At 27.9% G+C, this 15186-nt stretch overlaps 1 protein-coding gene across 1 annotated transcript; it reads left to right on the forward strand.

Annotated features, from left to right (window-relative positions):
* The first annotated feature begins 596 nt into the window (after positions 1-596).
* Positions 597-3786, forward strand: LOC108334466 (multiprotein-bridging factor 1b). The gene is made up of 4 exons (XM_017570327.2): positions 597-847; positions 1388-1471; positions 3332-3414; positions 3511-3786. Exons 1-4 carry the CDS (start codon positions 706-708, stop codon positions 3628-3630), a joined length of 429 nt encoding a protein of 142 aa, XP_017425816.1. The 5' UTR covers positions 597-705; the 3' UTR covers positions 3631-3786.
* The last annotated feature ends 11400 nt before the right edge of the window (positions 3787-15186 follow it).

Consider the following 15186-nt stretch of genomic DNA (forward strand, 5'->3'; position numbering starts at 1 on the left):
TATAACAAGAATATAACCAATTACATAATTGGAAATATAAGAGTCTGAATAACACTTTTATTTAATTGGTTAATTCCTTATATAGTCAATTATATTGTTGTTAGAATTTTGAAGAACAATTTAACTAATTATGTAATTGATTAAAAGCGCTAAATTTCATTTTTTTTTTTACTGTTTTTAAGTTATCAGAAAACATTTAATTAGTTTTAATTCAATTTGAAAGATTGTGTATTGTATGATAGAGTTTCAATAGTATGTTGTGTGAAAGACTTAAATTAAAAACAAAGATAGTTATAAAATAAGCTTGAATCTTTAACAATATCTTCAAATATCATTAAAAGCTTACCTTGTGGAAAACGGAATGCTTCTTCAATATCAACAAAAGGACGTTGGAAAATCATAAATTTTCATCGTTCATCATCCAAAACTGTATGCACTACAATGGTTTTAGGGTGTAAGAAAAAGAAAGCATGGCCCAATTGATCCAACATTATGTAGGCCGATCTGAAAGCCCAATCTGAGTAAGGTCCAATAGAAAATGGGACCCAGCCTGCCGTGCATCCCAAGCTAGTAGTATATTATCCACATTCAATTCGTTGAACCACTTCAATCTTCTTCAAATAAAACCCTAGACTCCTCAGAACCCAACGCAAGCAGAAGAAAAAGAACAACTCCTTCAGACAAACCAAACCAAACCTTTGAACCATGTCAGGAGTCGGACCTCTGTCGCAGGATTGGGAACCGGTGGTGCTTCGCAAGAAAGCCCCTACTTCCGCCGCCCGCAAGGATGAGAAAGCCGTCAACGCCGCTCGCCGCACCGGCGCCGACATCGACACCATAAAAAAATGTTTTCCCTTCCCCTTGAATTTCTTCAATCGGATATAGATTATTGAAAAAAAAATAGTTTTCAATTTTTTAATGCTTTTGATCGAAGCGTCTGATTGATTCCGTTGATTTTTTTTCCGATTAGTGATTTTCTTTTAGGAGTTCGGGTTATACGTATTGGTCTTTTATATTTATATATATGTATTTTTTTTCTTTTTTTATTACGGTTTATTTCTTTTAGTTATGCAGGCAATTTTTATTGGGTGTTCTGTTTTTTGATTTTGTTGCAAGTTATTAGCGTGTTACCTTTTCATCTACGTTGCTGTTAATCAATGTTTTTATTGAGTTTGAATATGGGGTGGGACTGTTGTTTATGGATTTACACGTTATAAGTGATTTTTGTGATTGTCTGAGAGATGGATTTTCTTGCATGTGGCACTTTAATGAATAAGAGTTGAGTTTGTGATAACGTGATTGGATGCTTCTGATTTAAATGTTTACCGTTTTAGTCTTCTTTGTGTTTGGTTGGTCAGAGTAATGATCGTTAAGTTGTTGTATGCAGATAATGCTGGAACAAACAAATCTGCTTCTAGTAGCACTTCATTGAATACTAAAAGGCTGGATGATGATACCGAGAATCTAGCTCGTAAGTATGCTTCACTTTATGTATTCTACTAATTCTGTAGTTTGCATTTTCTACACCCTTTAAAAAAGGTTCGTTCCATCTTTTCTTCGGTGAGAAATTTGCATGCAGCATGGTTTGATTGGTTCTATGCTATGACCTTTAGAAGCTTGTGTCATTTGTGCCAACCTTTGGAATGCTTACATGGTTAACTTAGGAAATTCATATTTCTTTTTTAGCATGGGTTATTGTAGGCATCCCAGACGTGCGCACACAGTTTTATTTCATCACTTAAAGTTAAGTTATAGAAGTCTATTCTATAAACACAGTGCAAAATGACTGAATAACTTGGACTTGGTAGAGAAACTTTTGTGGGGGTAGAGAATTTCATTTGAGGTTGTAATTGTGATTTGGAATCTGTGCCAACTGCCAACACGTTTTATTTTTGCAAAATTTGTTCTGTTACCTAGCCACTTGAGCAATATTTTTGTTGTTGTAGTGAAGAAAATATTATCCTTTTCATTATTCACATAGCTATATTAATAACTACACATCTAAAGTGAGACAATTCTGTTTGAACAAGATTTATTGTTACAAAATCACTTTCAGGTAAATGTTTCGAAGTATATATCAATCCGTTATTTCATTTTTTTGGTCCGAAATCAATTTTTCAAAGTTGAATTAAACATAAGATAAACTTTATTAACACTAATCCTGACACACTCTTAGTGTACTTGTGTAGTTCTATCTGCTCTAGTCCACGTGACAATTAGTACATGTCAGGGTGGGCTTAGAACTAGCGACATTATGACAGTAGTCCCCCACCCATCTGATGCGAGCATATATTCTGTATAAATCAAGATCTACATTATTAGATTGTTATATCATTATGCTACAGCAATTATAAAACCGATTATTTCCTTCACTGTGCAATGTGGTGATTATATTTATGTTTCTGTTTGATGAGATAACTTCTATGATGATCTGCAATTCTCTTTTGTCCTTCCTACAATGTACATGTGTTGATTATAGATTTGCTTATGTTTGATGAGATAACTTCTCTGGTTGGCAGCAATTCTCTTCTTTTTCTTACTTATTTTGGCCGTTGTTGTGTTTATACCTAGTTCAATGGTGATGTGCAATCCATGTAAACTCACCTAATGGTTGTGTATTTAGGTTGTTCTGATAACATTTTTATAGATAGAATTGAGGAGCTTGATTCAACAGAAGTGTGTTACTATAACTTTGATACCACGATATAACTTTGGTCATGAAAGAGTTTCTATTTTAATGCTCATACCAACATTGAACTTGTCTGCTAAGATAAGACTCCTGTTGTTGTTGTGTACCTTAACTATATGATATGAGGGTCAAAGATTGTGGTATCTTTTAGATTCTTCTGATGACATTTTCTTATAGATAGAATTTGAGGGGCTTCATATAAACATAATTGTGTCGCTACATCTTTGATACCATTATATAACTTTGAACATCAATAGAGTTCCTTTTTCTTTTTTTATTTGAAGTTTTTAACATCAAAACTTCTCTTGTATATGATTCAACCTTAACTTTCCTACTTTAATGCCCATTCTGAGTCATTGAACTTGTGTGAACAGATGATCGGGTACCCACTGAACTGAAGAAATTGTGGTATCTTTTAGATTCTTCTGATGACATTTTCTTATAGATAGAATTTGAGGGGCTTCATATAAACATAATTGTGTCGCTACATCTTTGATACCATTATATAACTTTGAACATCAATAGAGTTCCTTTTTCTTTTTTTATTTGAAGTTTTTAACATCAAAACTTCTCTTGTATATGATTCAACCTTAACTTTCCTACTTTAATGCCCATTCTGAGTCATTGAACTTGTGTGAACAGATGATCGGGTACCCACTGAACTGAAGAAAGCTATAATGCAGGCCCGGATGGACAAGAAACTAACTCAGTCTCAGCTTGCTCAAGTACTGTTCTCTTCTCTCTTTCTCTTGCTTTCACAAACCTCATTTATACTTATGATTTTAGTTGGGTAGTTACTTATAACTTATGATTGTTTTCAGTTGATCAATGAGAAGCCTCAAATAATCCAGGAGTACGAGTCGGGGAAGGCCATTCCAAACCAGCAGATAATTGGCAAGTTGGAGAGAGCCCTTGGTGCCAAACTGCGTGGCAAGAAATGAAGCTGCTAATCTGACGGTTCTGTATGTAGTTTAAGGCTTTTATTTCACTGTCCAAGGTTGGTTGCAAGAGAGACTACTAGTGTGGCAACTTGAGTGTTTCACCTGCTTAAACATGATTATGTATTTGCATAAATAAAGATGTATTTCCAGCACAAATTATCTTACCTTGGAGTTGCGATTATGTGTTCATGATATAACTGGAGATCCACAATGTGTTCATTCGTTGGGATCTAGTGCCATTTAATATGGATAAGAAAGAACAAATGGAATTAAATTATACTAGTGCCTTTTGCCTTTTGCCTTTTGGGCTTTCAGTCCTTTTGTTTAACATCTAAACTTTAGGCAAAGAAAACCCTAAAAGATTAATGCTTTATGAAGAAAAAGTTTATTATTATTGTTTTTAAAAATAGGTTTAATATTTAATATCCATCTGCTTCAATATTGTTAAAGGACGTAGTAAATTTTTTTTACTGTGACTTGTGCGGTAATACTTGCTTTGAGAATATAGAGTGGTAGTGTGAATGAGAATGGCGTATGTATTTTTAGAGTGATAAATTGTATATTTACTTATTAATTATTGATTAAATAGTATTTTTATAAAAAATAAAATTTACAATAAAAAATATGATATTATTGAGTATTTATGATAAGAAGGTATTATTTTTTAATCAATGAATTATAATTATATAAATATTAAATAATAATTTGTTTAGATAATGGTAAAAAGTGATCAAAATATGTATTTTAAAAATAAATTACAATAAAAAATCAATATAAATTTGATATTACTTGATAAATTAAAATTATTTAATAAATTAAATGTATTTTGCTAATTTAAAATGAAATATATATTTATATATTTTTTTTCTTTTTTTTCTTTTTTTTCTTTTTTGCATACTTAATTTTAAAAATTTAGTATTACTATTATCTAATCAATGTAAATATTTTTATCAAAATTGGAATGTTTTGAATAATATTAAGAAGTTCATTTGTTATTCTCAATTTAGTTATAACTTAGTGCATATAAATCGATAAAATTATAAACTAATTAATGGATATCTCACCATATAAGTCTTGGTTTTAGTCTTATTTTAGAAGATAAATTTTTTATCTTCTTTTTTTATTCAAATATGATCTATTGGTTTAAATTTGTAATCTTTTTTCAATTATATAATCAACTATTCTCATTGATATGTGGTCTTTTAGTTTAAAAATGCACTTATATTGGGATCTTTTATGTCTCGTTGAATGATAAATGATGATGAAGTTTCATTTAAAAAAACATTGTTTTGCTAAATATAACTATAGTACTTATAGTATATCTTATTTTGTAAAATCTATATAAAGTTTCAAATTCTTAGACATATTTGAATTAAGTGAATAATTAATAATATATTTGGAAGAGAAATTTTTAGAAGGTAACTCTTTTTATAAAAAAAATAATTATTTTATGAAACAAAATTTTATTTGAATGCATAACTAAGTGCGCACTCACGGATTTTTTTTTAAATTTGGATTAAGAAAATTAATATAATTACTATTATAGTTTAATAATAGCTTATTTACATAATTAAATTTAAGTTTTATAATTATGTATAGTTATATAAAATAATTAAATAATGAATTGGATAGAATAAGAAAATTTAAATAATTAATTATCATTATTTTTTATAACAAATTAATTAAAAATAAATAGCATTATTTTAATATTGATTTTTTTATGTTAAAATAATTATTATTAATAACAATAATAATAATACTATCAATGATAAAAATAATAATAATAACAATAATAAAATTAAAAAATAGTATGATTTTTTTTTAATTTTAAAATTGATAATAATTAATTAGTGATGTATGATAAAACAATATTGTGTATAGTTAAAAAATACAATTAAATTTTTAAGTTATATATTATATTAAAATAAACTATGTATGCACATATCTTTGTTAAAGTAATATGATCTCATACAAAATAAATAATCCCTTTAAGCCAAATCAATCCCTTTAAGTTAACCTTTAACTGTATAGTCTCATACCTATACAGTCTCTAGATCCCTCTCATTCCGGTGTATGTTCGATTCATCCATGTGTCTCTTCCACAAGCCTGCCAGGAATCGCTCCTTGCCAGTGCCCCTTGTACTTCGTGCCTCTTGCACCGGCGATCACTCTCCGCCCTCGTTAGTGCCCGGGTGTCACATAATGTAAGACCCATGAAAAATATTTACCTTAATAGTAACAATTTTATTACTAGATTTCTTTGTGAATGGAAAATATAATAAGTTTATGTAAAAAATAAAATGTGGAAAGCTAAATAAGAAATTTTGGTAGCTTAATTGGTAGAAAATTTTGGTGATTTCAAGAACATGGGTTCAAACTCTCTTCTACCTTTTTCTAAAAAAAAATTAAAATATTGATAGTGAATAAAACACTCAGATTTTAAGGCATGATTGAGAAATTCAATATGTCAAGTGGTGATTAAAATATTAAAATAATAAATAATATTCAAAATAGTAAAATTTTTGGACTATAAATAGCCATGAGAGGAGAGGCTATTCTGCACAAAGAGAGGAAGAATCAAGTGAGAAAGCTTGAGAAATAGAAAAGAAAGAGTTAGGAAGAAACTTTTAGTTGCAAGAAGAGTAGATGTTCTAGAGGATTTTCGGAGAAACAAATTCTGAGCAAGAGATTAAGTCTGAAATAGAGGTAGGGGAGCTAACCTTTCTAAGCTTTTATATTATGATTTAGTATTGTTTTATTACTATTCATGTCTTGAAATTCTGTGTGAATACTGTTAATGAAAAACATAGGTGCTTATTGTATATCTATCTATAGTGAATTTCTGTGCTAATATTATATGCTGTTGTTTTGAATCTGTAAATAAGAAATTTGTTAAAACTAGTTGAGGAACACTTTGGCTAAGGAAAGACTTGGTACTTAAGTTGTCCATTGTGACACACCTCTCTTTCCTAGAAGTCTACTCGACGAGTTTTTAACTTAAATCTTGTTGAACAGATTATGTACTGTTAAATTATTGTGCAATATATCTTGTTGGAATGAAAATTTCTGATGAATTCATGTTATTGTGGTAGATATGGAATTATGAATTATAATTGTGATGGTAGGATAGAGGAATCTTAAAAACCGGAGTTGGTACATCCCTGATCATAGAGCAGCCCTAGTCAAATCCAGTAAGTTGTGACTAGTCATATGTACTGGCGTTTATGGTGAGTTTGATTCGTCAAACATTTGATTCTTCTCTGGTGACCATTTATGGTGATATTTTAGTATTGTTAATTTATTGTGATATATTCATTTTGTATGATTTTTGCGATGATTGGATTTTATTATATTGGATTTGAATTTATGCATATGAACATGATATGAGTATTATGGGGAGATTTTGTAAGGGTATAATGTGAGTTGAGGAATATGAGTATGGTATGAGTCTCGCGGAGAGATTCAGTAATGATATGGTATTTGTGTATATGTTGATGTTGAGGGTCCTGCAGTTGGAGGTTATCCTGATACTCTAATAATCATCCAGTCTCAAGTAGAGAATGATAAATTATGTGGTGAGAGGGACAGGAGGTCCTGGTCTATGTGCCGGTTTTGGACATAGTGTTGAGGACTAACCTTGTGGATGGTATGGAGTATTTTGGAAATGTATTTGTAAGAGGAAGTAGAAGTCATCACAAGTGCATAACCTCCCGTGATCGCTCATCAACATATGATCCGGATGAGTGTCTATTGGGTATTGTGGATGAGTGTCTATTGGGTATTGTGGAATGAGTGTCCATTGGGTATTGTGGAACGAATGTCTATTGAGTATAATGGAACAAGTGTCTATTAAGTATTGTGGGACGAGTATGTCTATTAGTAATTGTGGTATTGTGGGATGAGTATCTATGATGCGATTGTTGTATGATGGTATGAGGGTGTTTGACATAATTATTATATGATGTTTGTTGGAGTGTATCAAAGTAATTATGCATGTTTTATAAATGATTGGTTGTATGTTAGCTCCCCCTACTTGTTTGTGTTTGTGTATGTGTGATGATCGTATAATTCGTTATACGAGAGCAGATGAAGGAATGTCGTCTGATCCAATGCCAATGAAGAAAGAGATAGAAAAATAAATTAGAAGAATTCGAGTTATATTTATGAGTTTGTAGTTGAAATCTGAGTTTAAAACATATATATATATATATATATATATATATATATATATATATATATATATATATATATATATATATGTCAACCAAGTGTGAGATTAAGGGATGTTACCTTAAATGAAATGCTACAATATATAAATTATGAATTATCAAGTGTGAGATTACGGGATGTTACATATAGTTATATAAAATAATTAAATAATGAATTGGATAGAATAAGAAAATTTAAATAATTAATTATCATTATTTTTTATAACAAATTAATTAAAAATAAATAGCATTATTTTAATATTGATTTTTTTATGTTAAAATAATTATTATTAATAACAATAATAATAATACTATCAATGATAAAAATAATAATAATAACAATAATAAAATTAAAAAATAATATTTGAGTATGGTTTTTTTTTTTAATTTTAAAATTGATAATAATTAATTAGTGATGTATGATAAAACAATATTGTGTATGGTTAAAAAATACAATTAAATTTTTAAGTTATATATTATATTAAAATAAACTATGTATGCACATATCTTTGTTAAAGTAATATGATCTCATACAAAATAAATAATCTTGTAGTTAATGTTAAATTTTTTAAATAGATGCACATGTAGATATAAACAAAAGAAAGAAATATTAAAAATATGTTGCCATATGAAATTAAAGAAAAAAAAGAAATTAAAATTAAAATATTAAACAAAAATAACATAGAGATATGAATAATCAACATAAAGTAAAATGCAAAAATACTCTAAAATATAATCCTATTAAAATAAGTTAGGGTAACGTGAAATTGAGGATAAATTTTTTGAACATATATTGTTATCAATATAGATAGTCAGTTTATAATAACTAATTAGTGATGCATACATATTAAAATAAAATACATATACATATCGTTGTAAATAGAAGCACACAGACAGCATAAAACATAGACATATATTGAAAAATATTGAAATATGAAATTAGGGAAAATAAAGTTAAACTTAAAATATTATAAACAAATTAACATGCACATATGAATAATCAATTAAAGTAAAATACATTGTGAAATGTAATCACTATTAAAAAAATTAGAATAACATAGAAATTGAGGTTAAAATTTTTAAATAAAAATACAGGCAATTATTGTTATCAATATAAACATTGAATTTATAATAACTAATTATTGATATAAACAAAGATGTTTATTTTTTTGTTTGAAAAGATAATATTAGGATTAGAAAATAATATTTCAATATGAATTGGTTTGTATTAAATTACAAAAGTGCCATTATACTTGATAGAAATATGTAGTAAAACAATATAGTTATATGATTAAAATTGAGGTCAAATTTTTAATGTAGACATTATTGAGTCTATTTATTGATGTGTAGGCGAGTTTATTCTTTTATTTGGAATGGTAAATATTTAAATTAAAAAATAATATTTGGATATGAATTCTTTTGTATTAAATTATAAAATTAACATAATAATTAAATAGTGATGCATAATAAAACAATAATAAAACAATATGGTTATATGATTAAAATTTTAAGTCAAAGTTTTGAGTTATATATTATATTAAAATGAGAGGTGTGTTCACGGTCGCTGTTAAAGTAAAATATATTTATATTATGAAATATGATTTTGTAGATAATGGAAACAAGGTTTAAATATGCTTTTAATTTCTTCGCGATTTTGTTTTTAAGTTTCTTTTTCAATGACACATTTTAATCATTTTCAATCATTGCAGACGGGCACCATGATGGTAAAGCATCTCCAGTTGTACATGTCTCTGGTGAAGAGGTTTGCTTTAAACAAGTATTTTGCTAGTTTTAATTTTTGAAAATTGATATTCCAAATTGATGAAGTTAAAAGCTCATATTCATTTTATTAGTGCATTTATATGATTGAAAAGAAATAAAATTTAATGCTAATCTATAGAAAATTACTAGTAAACCTCATTTTAATAGTATCAGCCTTTTGTTTCCATTCTATTGTGCCAAAGATGGGTGTAGTTTCTTTCACCTTTGATTACAGCTGTTATTTGTTGTACTTTTTATGTATTTGCATTTATGTTAATTTTTTGGTATTTCATGTGACAGAATGTTGAGCAAATTGGTAACAAAGCGGATCGTCTTGGTGTAGTAATTTTCTGTTGCTTTAATATCTAGTTTGAATATGTGATAGTTTGTGTATGTGATTTCTAGATCGTTCCAAACTATTTGAATTTTCTAAATGATTTGAATACCTAAATAATTAATTATTGCGAAGTAAAATAGACTAAATGTAGGAGAACCATCGTAATTGCCAGCAATGTTTCAAGTTCTTTCTTCGTTGACATTTATCATGGTTGACGCCGGTGAGATGGCAGGAGAGAGGTTAATAGTGAGATGAACCCAGCCCAATAGCTTGGTGTCGCGTACCTAGCAGGAACGTTCCATTGGACCGTTGTAGACGAAGAGAACGGGGATGAGAGGCTTTCCGAGGAGACGACGGAAGGCGACGGGGTCGAGGTGAAAGGTTGGGGCAGAGGTGGTGGTGTTGAGGGTGGAGGCCGAGGCAGAGAGAGGGAGGAGGGCCGTATGGGTGGGGAAGATATTGGTGCGGATTTTGTAGAAGTAGGGAGTGATAGAGAGATATGCACCCGAGAGAGTGGAGAGGGTTTGCTTGGAGAAGGAAGTTTCAGAATAAGAATCAGAGAGTCACATTCGACGCAGGAAAGGAGAAGGAACCATGGTAATGAGAAGATAAAATGACAAAACATTTTCACTTAAATTTCAAATGAGGTGGTATACTACCCTTAACCACCTCAGCTTCTTTTTAACACGGTTGGTTTTGGAGGACGAAAAATTATGATTTAAGAAAAATGATCAAAGTGTGTTAAAGTTTGAAAGAAAGACTAAAAACAAAATCATTTGATTGTTAAGGGACTAAAAACATATTTAGGACATGAAAACAATACAAAGTTAACGTTGAAATTTGTAATTAGAAAGACATGCACGTATGAACAAACAAATATATATATATATATATATATATATATATATATATATATATATATATATATATATATATATATATATATATATATATGTGTGTGTGTGTGTGTGTGGTATCTAAAATATAACTATAATACTAAAAATATATAAACAACGGTCCTATAAAATTAAAATATAATATTACATTTATAAAAAATATAATAAGGTTTTAAAAAAAAAATTATACGTAACCAGATCACTCTAACACTGTACTCTATCGCTATTATCATCTGAAATTGCATCAAATGTATCATTAAGGTGATCATTACAATAAAAAAAAACATACACAAAATAATACAGAAGAAAAAGGTAAACTAGTGTGTAAAAATAATATTCAAACAACAAATATATAGTTATCATCACACACCATTCTTTCAATAAAACAAATATATCACATGAAAATATGTACAATACTAAATTATCTGGATACACGTATTAATGTTAGACTCTGGTGTGTTATGTACTTGTAGTATAAGGATGACACTTAGTGGTGTCCTGCTACCGCTCAACGTCAAAACATTCATAAATTTTTACACTCAATGGTACAAAACTGACACTCAACGGTTTGGAACTAAAAATGCTCACAGACCTACATAATAAACTGGAGGCTCAACACTAGTCTACCACTGCTTAACGTAATAGATATTAATAGATTAATTTTTGTGATTTGGAGAAAAGAAGACATGTTCAATTGGTCAAATTAATAATCCTTCTTAGTACTTTGATTAAAAATAACTTTTAATGTCAAGACACATATCAATTGACTTAATTGATCAGATCCTAAGTTACTCAATTAACACAAATTAAACCAAGACAAACAACATGACAAACATCTAAAACAAATCAAATTCAACATATCAAACTTCATTATACAACTCAATCATACAAATCAAAATTTCAAGATATTTATAACTTAAAACAATGCAATGAACTTTCCTTATCTAAAAGACAAACCAAATAGCTTGATAACCCTTATAACATTCTCAGACGCACAATAAGTTATATCTACTCCTATAAATAACAAACACGATTAAGACACACCATTAGAATCACTAAACGGAGACTAACAAGGAAAACTCAAACATTATATGTGATTCAAAATGGATCACATGAAAAGAAAAAAATATAGACTATGAAAAGAGATAAAAGATCAACTTCTTCTTTTGAAGAGAAATTAATCGAAGAAAAATAGAAAACTCGTCTCAAAAATTACTCTACTACGTAGTATTTGATATTTAAATAGATGAACAACCGTGAGAAAAAAAAACTCTTAAAAAATGTGTTTACAATTGTGTGACTTTAAATTATATAAAATAAACATAATCCAATAAATATTATAAATATAGTAGTAATTAAATCTGTTGTTAACATGGAAGGCTAATGTAGTAAATTCATATTCTTGGAGGAAGGAAATTACAGTAAAACCAATACACAACCAAAATTGAAAAACAATCAGAAAAGGCAAATTTGTCATTCGAGATATCTGATTTTGCACAATAAAACAACAGTAAAAGGTAACATAATTTACAAAAAAAACCCACTCCAAGAAACAGCATTTCCTATAATAAGCAAGGCATATACGGAATAGAAAAAAGTGAAATGACAAAAAAAACCGTAAAATATAACAGGAGTCAAAGCGTGAACAATGGGTATTTATGAATTTTCAATAGTCCTTTTCTTAGGTATAGTAGATTTTAAAAGAAATTGAAATTTATAAAATAATTTGAATATCTAAAATAAGATAATTTAAAAAGTTAATCAAATAATACTTATTAAAATAAGCATTTTGTGCCCTAAACAAATATGGGCCACAAACTAGGCCTCCATATATGTCCACCGTTTCAAATTAGCAAACACCAAACAAATAATGAAGTCAAAGTGGACATATAACCAACCAATAATCTTTTAGAAAAACAACAAATAATCTTATTTAAATTTTGTATATGTCTCTGTTTCTCTACGTTGCCTTTCAAACTAATAAGAAAATAATATTAAATAGTTGTCTCATATGTTATTACAACTTTAATGTCCATTATTGGAGAGAATTTTTTTTTTTTAAACCTATTTTACTCATATATGGTATTTTCTAAAGTTTAAAGAAAAAATGGTTTGAAGATATTTATTTGTGACAAGAATAAAAAATCATTAAATAGTATAGTTAATATCGTTTTTAAATTGTTATTTTTCAAAACTTTTATTTTATATTATTAATTCAAATTACACTTTAAAATAATAGAAAAATATGTTAAGAATCTAGGTGAGTTTAAGTTCAGAAAGAAATGAAAAGTTTTGTATGTGAATTGTGTTCGGATCTAATTAGTATTGTATTTTTTCAATAAACTCTCATCTATAAAGTTACATAAATGATATCATAGTAGATAATTTTATTAATATGTTCGTACAAGTATAATATGATTCCTGGATAAAATATCTTTCAGATTAAGATGAAATATTTGTAACAATTTTTTATTTTTTAAATTTTTATTTTCTTAATTTCTTTCCTTTTTCTAATGTTGCGACGATAATTTTTCTAGTACTAAGTTAAAAAGTAACATATTATCACACAAAAACAATCCAACATATATATTCAAATTAGCTAAACGAGAGCTTAATTACACAAATTGAAATTTTCAACATAAAATATAATTGCTTCATCATAAAACAAAAGTGAAACTAAAAACTTAAAAGATTTACTTTTGTAATATCCACCATATATATACCACTTCTCCACATAACTGGAAGACAAATTTATTATATTTCTCAAGAAAGTTTAATTTTCGTAATATCAGTGTTTCTTTTTTCAACATAAAAGTGTAGAAGTTTTCATCGCTAATTGTTTTATACATGGGATGATGTTCTATTTCTACTTATGAAGATTGCCATAAATTATCCTTTATTATCATTGACTAATTTATTTCTTTATACTACTAGAAAATCGTATATTTACTGTTAGATTTTTTTTTTTGGAATTTTTTTTCAAAGGAAATACATGTAAATTTATGGATGAACAATAATTTGTAAAACGAAAAAATTACCAGTTTTCTTGCCAAAATTTTTTGCACAAAAATTCTGCTAATTTTACTACACCCTTATTTATTATTTGATTATTTTTCATTAGTATTTCACAGATTAAAATAAAATTTTGAACTTATTTAAACCATTCAACCATCTTAAACTTTTCCTATGAGTGTTCCAAAGGGTAAGTCAATTGCTATAATGCAGGCCTATGGACTGTGAAGGTATCTCTCTAAAGAATTTTCCGAAATTCCAAACACTGTCTTCTTGTGTTGTTCTTTTCATCGCTCAACTTCTGCGTTGATTCCATTTTTCTAAAATTGAAGCTGAATTATGAATATAATAAAATAAAATTTAAAAGTGCAAAAAATAAAATTTTAATATGTATAATTTATGTGAAGATTTAATTGCTTATTTAGTTTTTATATTCAGAAATTTTTTCTGTTTAGTATTCATTTTTAAAAATGTTTTTATTTTGTCTAAAGTAATATAAATTATATTAATCAAATCTGTTAATTTAATGAAAGAGACTTAATTAATATAATTTATACTACTTTAGAATAAAATAGAAATATTTTTTAAAACGAATACTAAAAAAAACTTTTAAAAATAAGAACCAAATAAGCCATCAATTTTTATGTAGAAAGAATAAGTTTGATTAAGATTTACAAATTGAAAAATGGTTCCCATATGCACGCATGAGTGGATTTATTTACTAAGGTTTTGTTTTGAAAAGGTGGTCGTATTAACGAGGGTGATGTTGTGTTGGAGGGAAGTGAGATTGAGACCCAAAAGCAAAGCAAAAGCAATGAATGGGCAATGTTTGTCCTATTTGAATTTAGTAAACGGCATTTACACTGTTTTATGTTCCCACTCCAAAGGTGCCGGCCTCATTTTTCTTTCAATTGCATTCTCATGCCTCTCACCTTTCCCCTTTTTACACCTTTTCCATTTCATTCCTAATATTTAGAGATTCCGCTGAAATTTGAAAAAAAAAGTAATTAAATATGTTTTTAATTTTTAAAAATTAAAATTTATTTATATCCAAAAAATTTAATATAATTAAATTAAATGAATGAATTACATTCATTTAATCAAAATGTACCCAAATTTAAAATGTAAACGAATTTTAATTTTATGAACTAAAACATATTTAATCCAAATAATATTAAATTAAGTAATTTTATTTAATTTGAAAAAAATATTTAAAATCTATCCTGGGGGAAGAACGAAAATAGCGTAAAATGAGTTGGTGTGGTAACGCAAATTGCAAGAAGTTGAGGGACGAAGATGCAAAAGAGAAATGTCAGTATCAGCACTGTAGGCGGCAGAGTAA

Source organism: Vigna angularis, chromosome 11 (genome assembly GCF_016808095.1).
Source record: "Vigna angularis cultivar LongXiaoDou No.4 chromosome 11, ASM1680809v1, whole genome shotgun sequence".
Taxonomy (NCBI): Eukaryota; Viridiplantae; Streptophyta; class Magnoliopsida; order Fabales; family Fabaceae; genus Vigna; species Vigna angularis.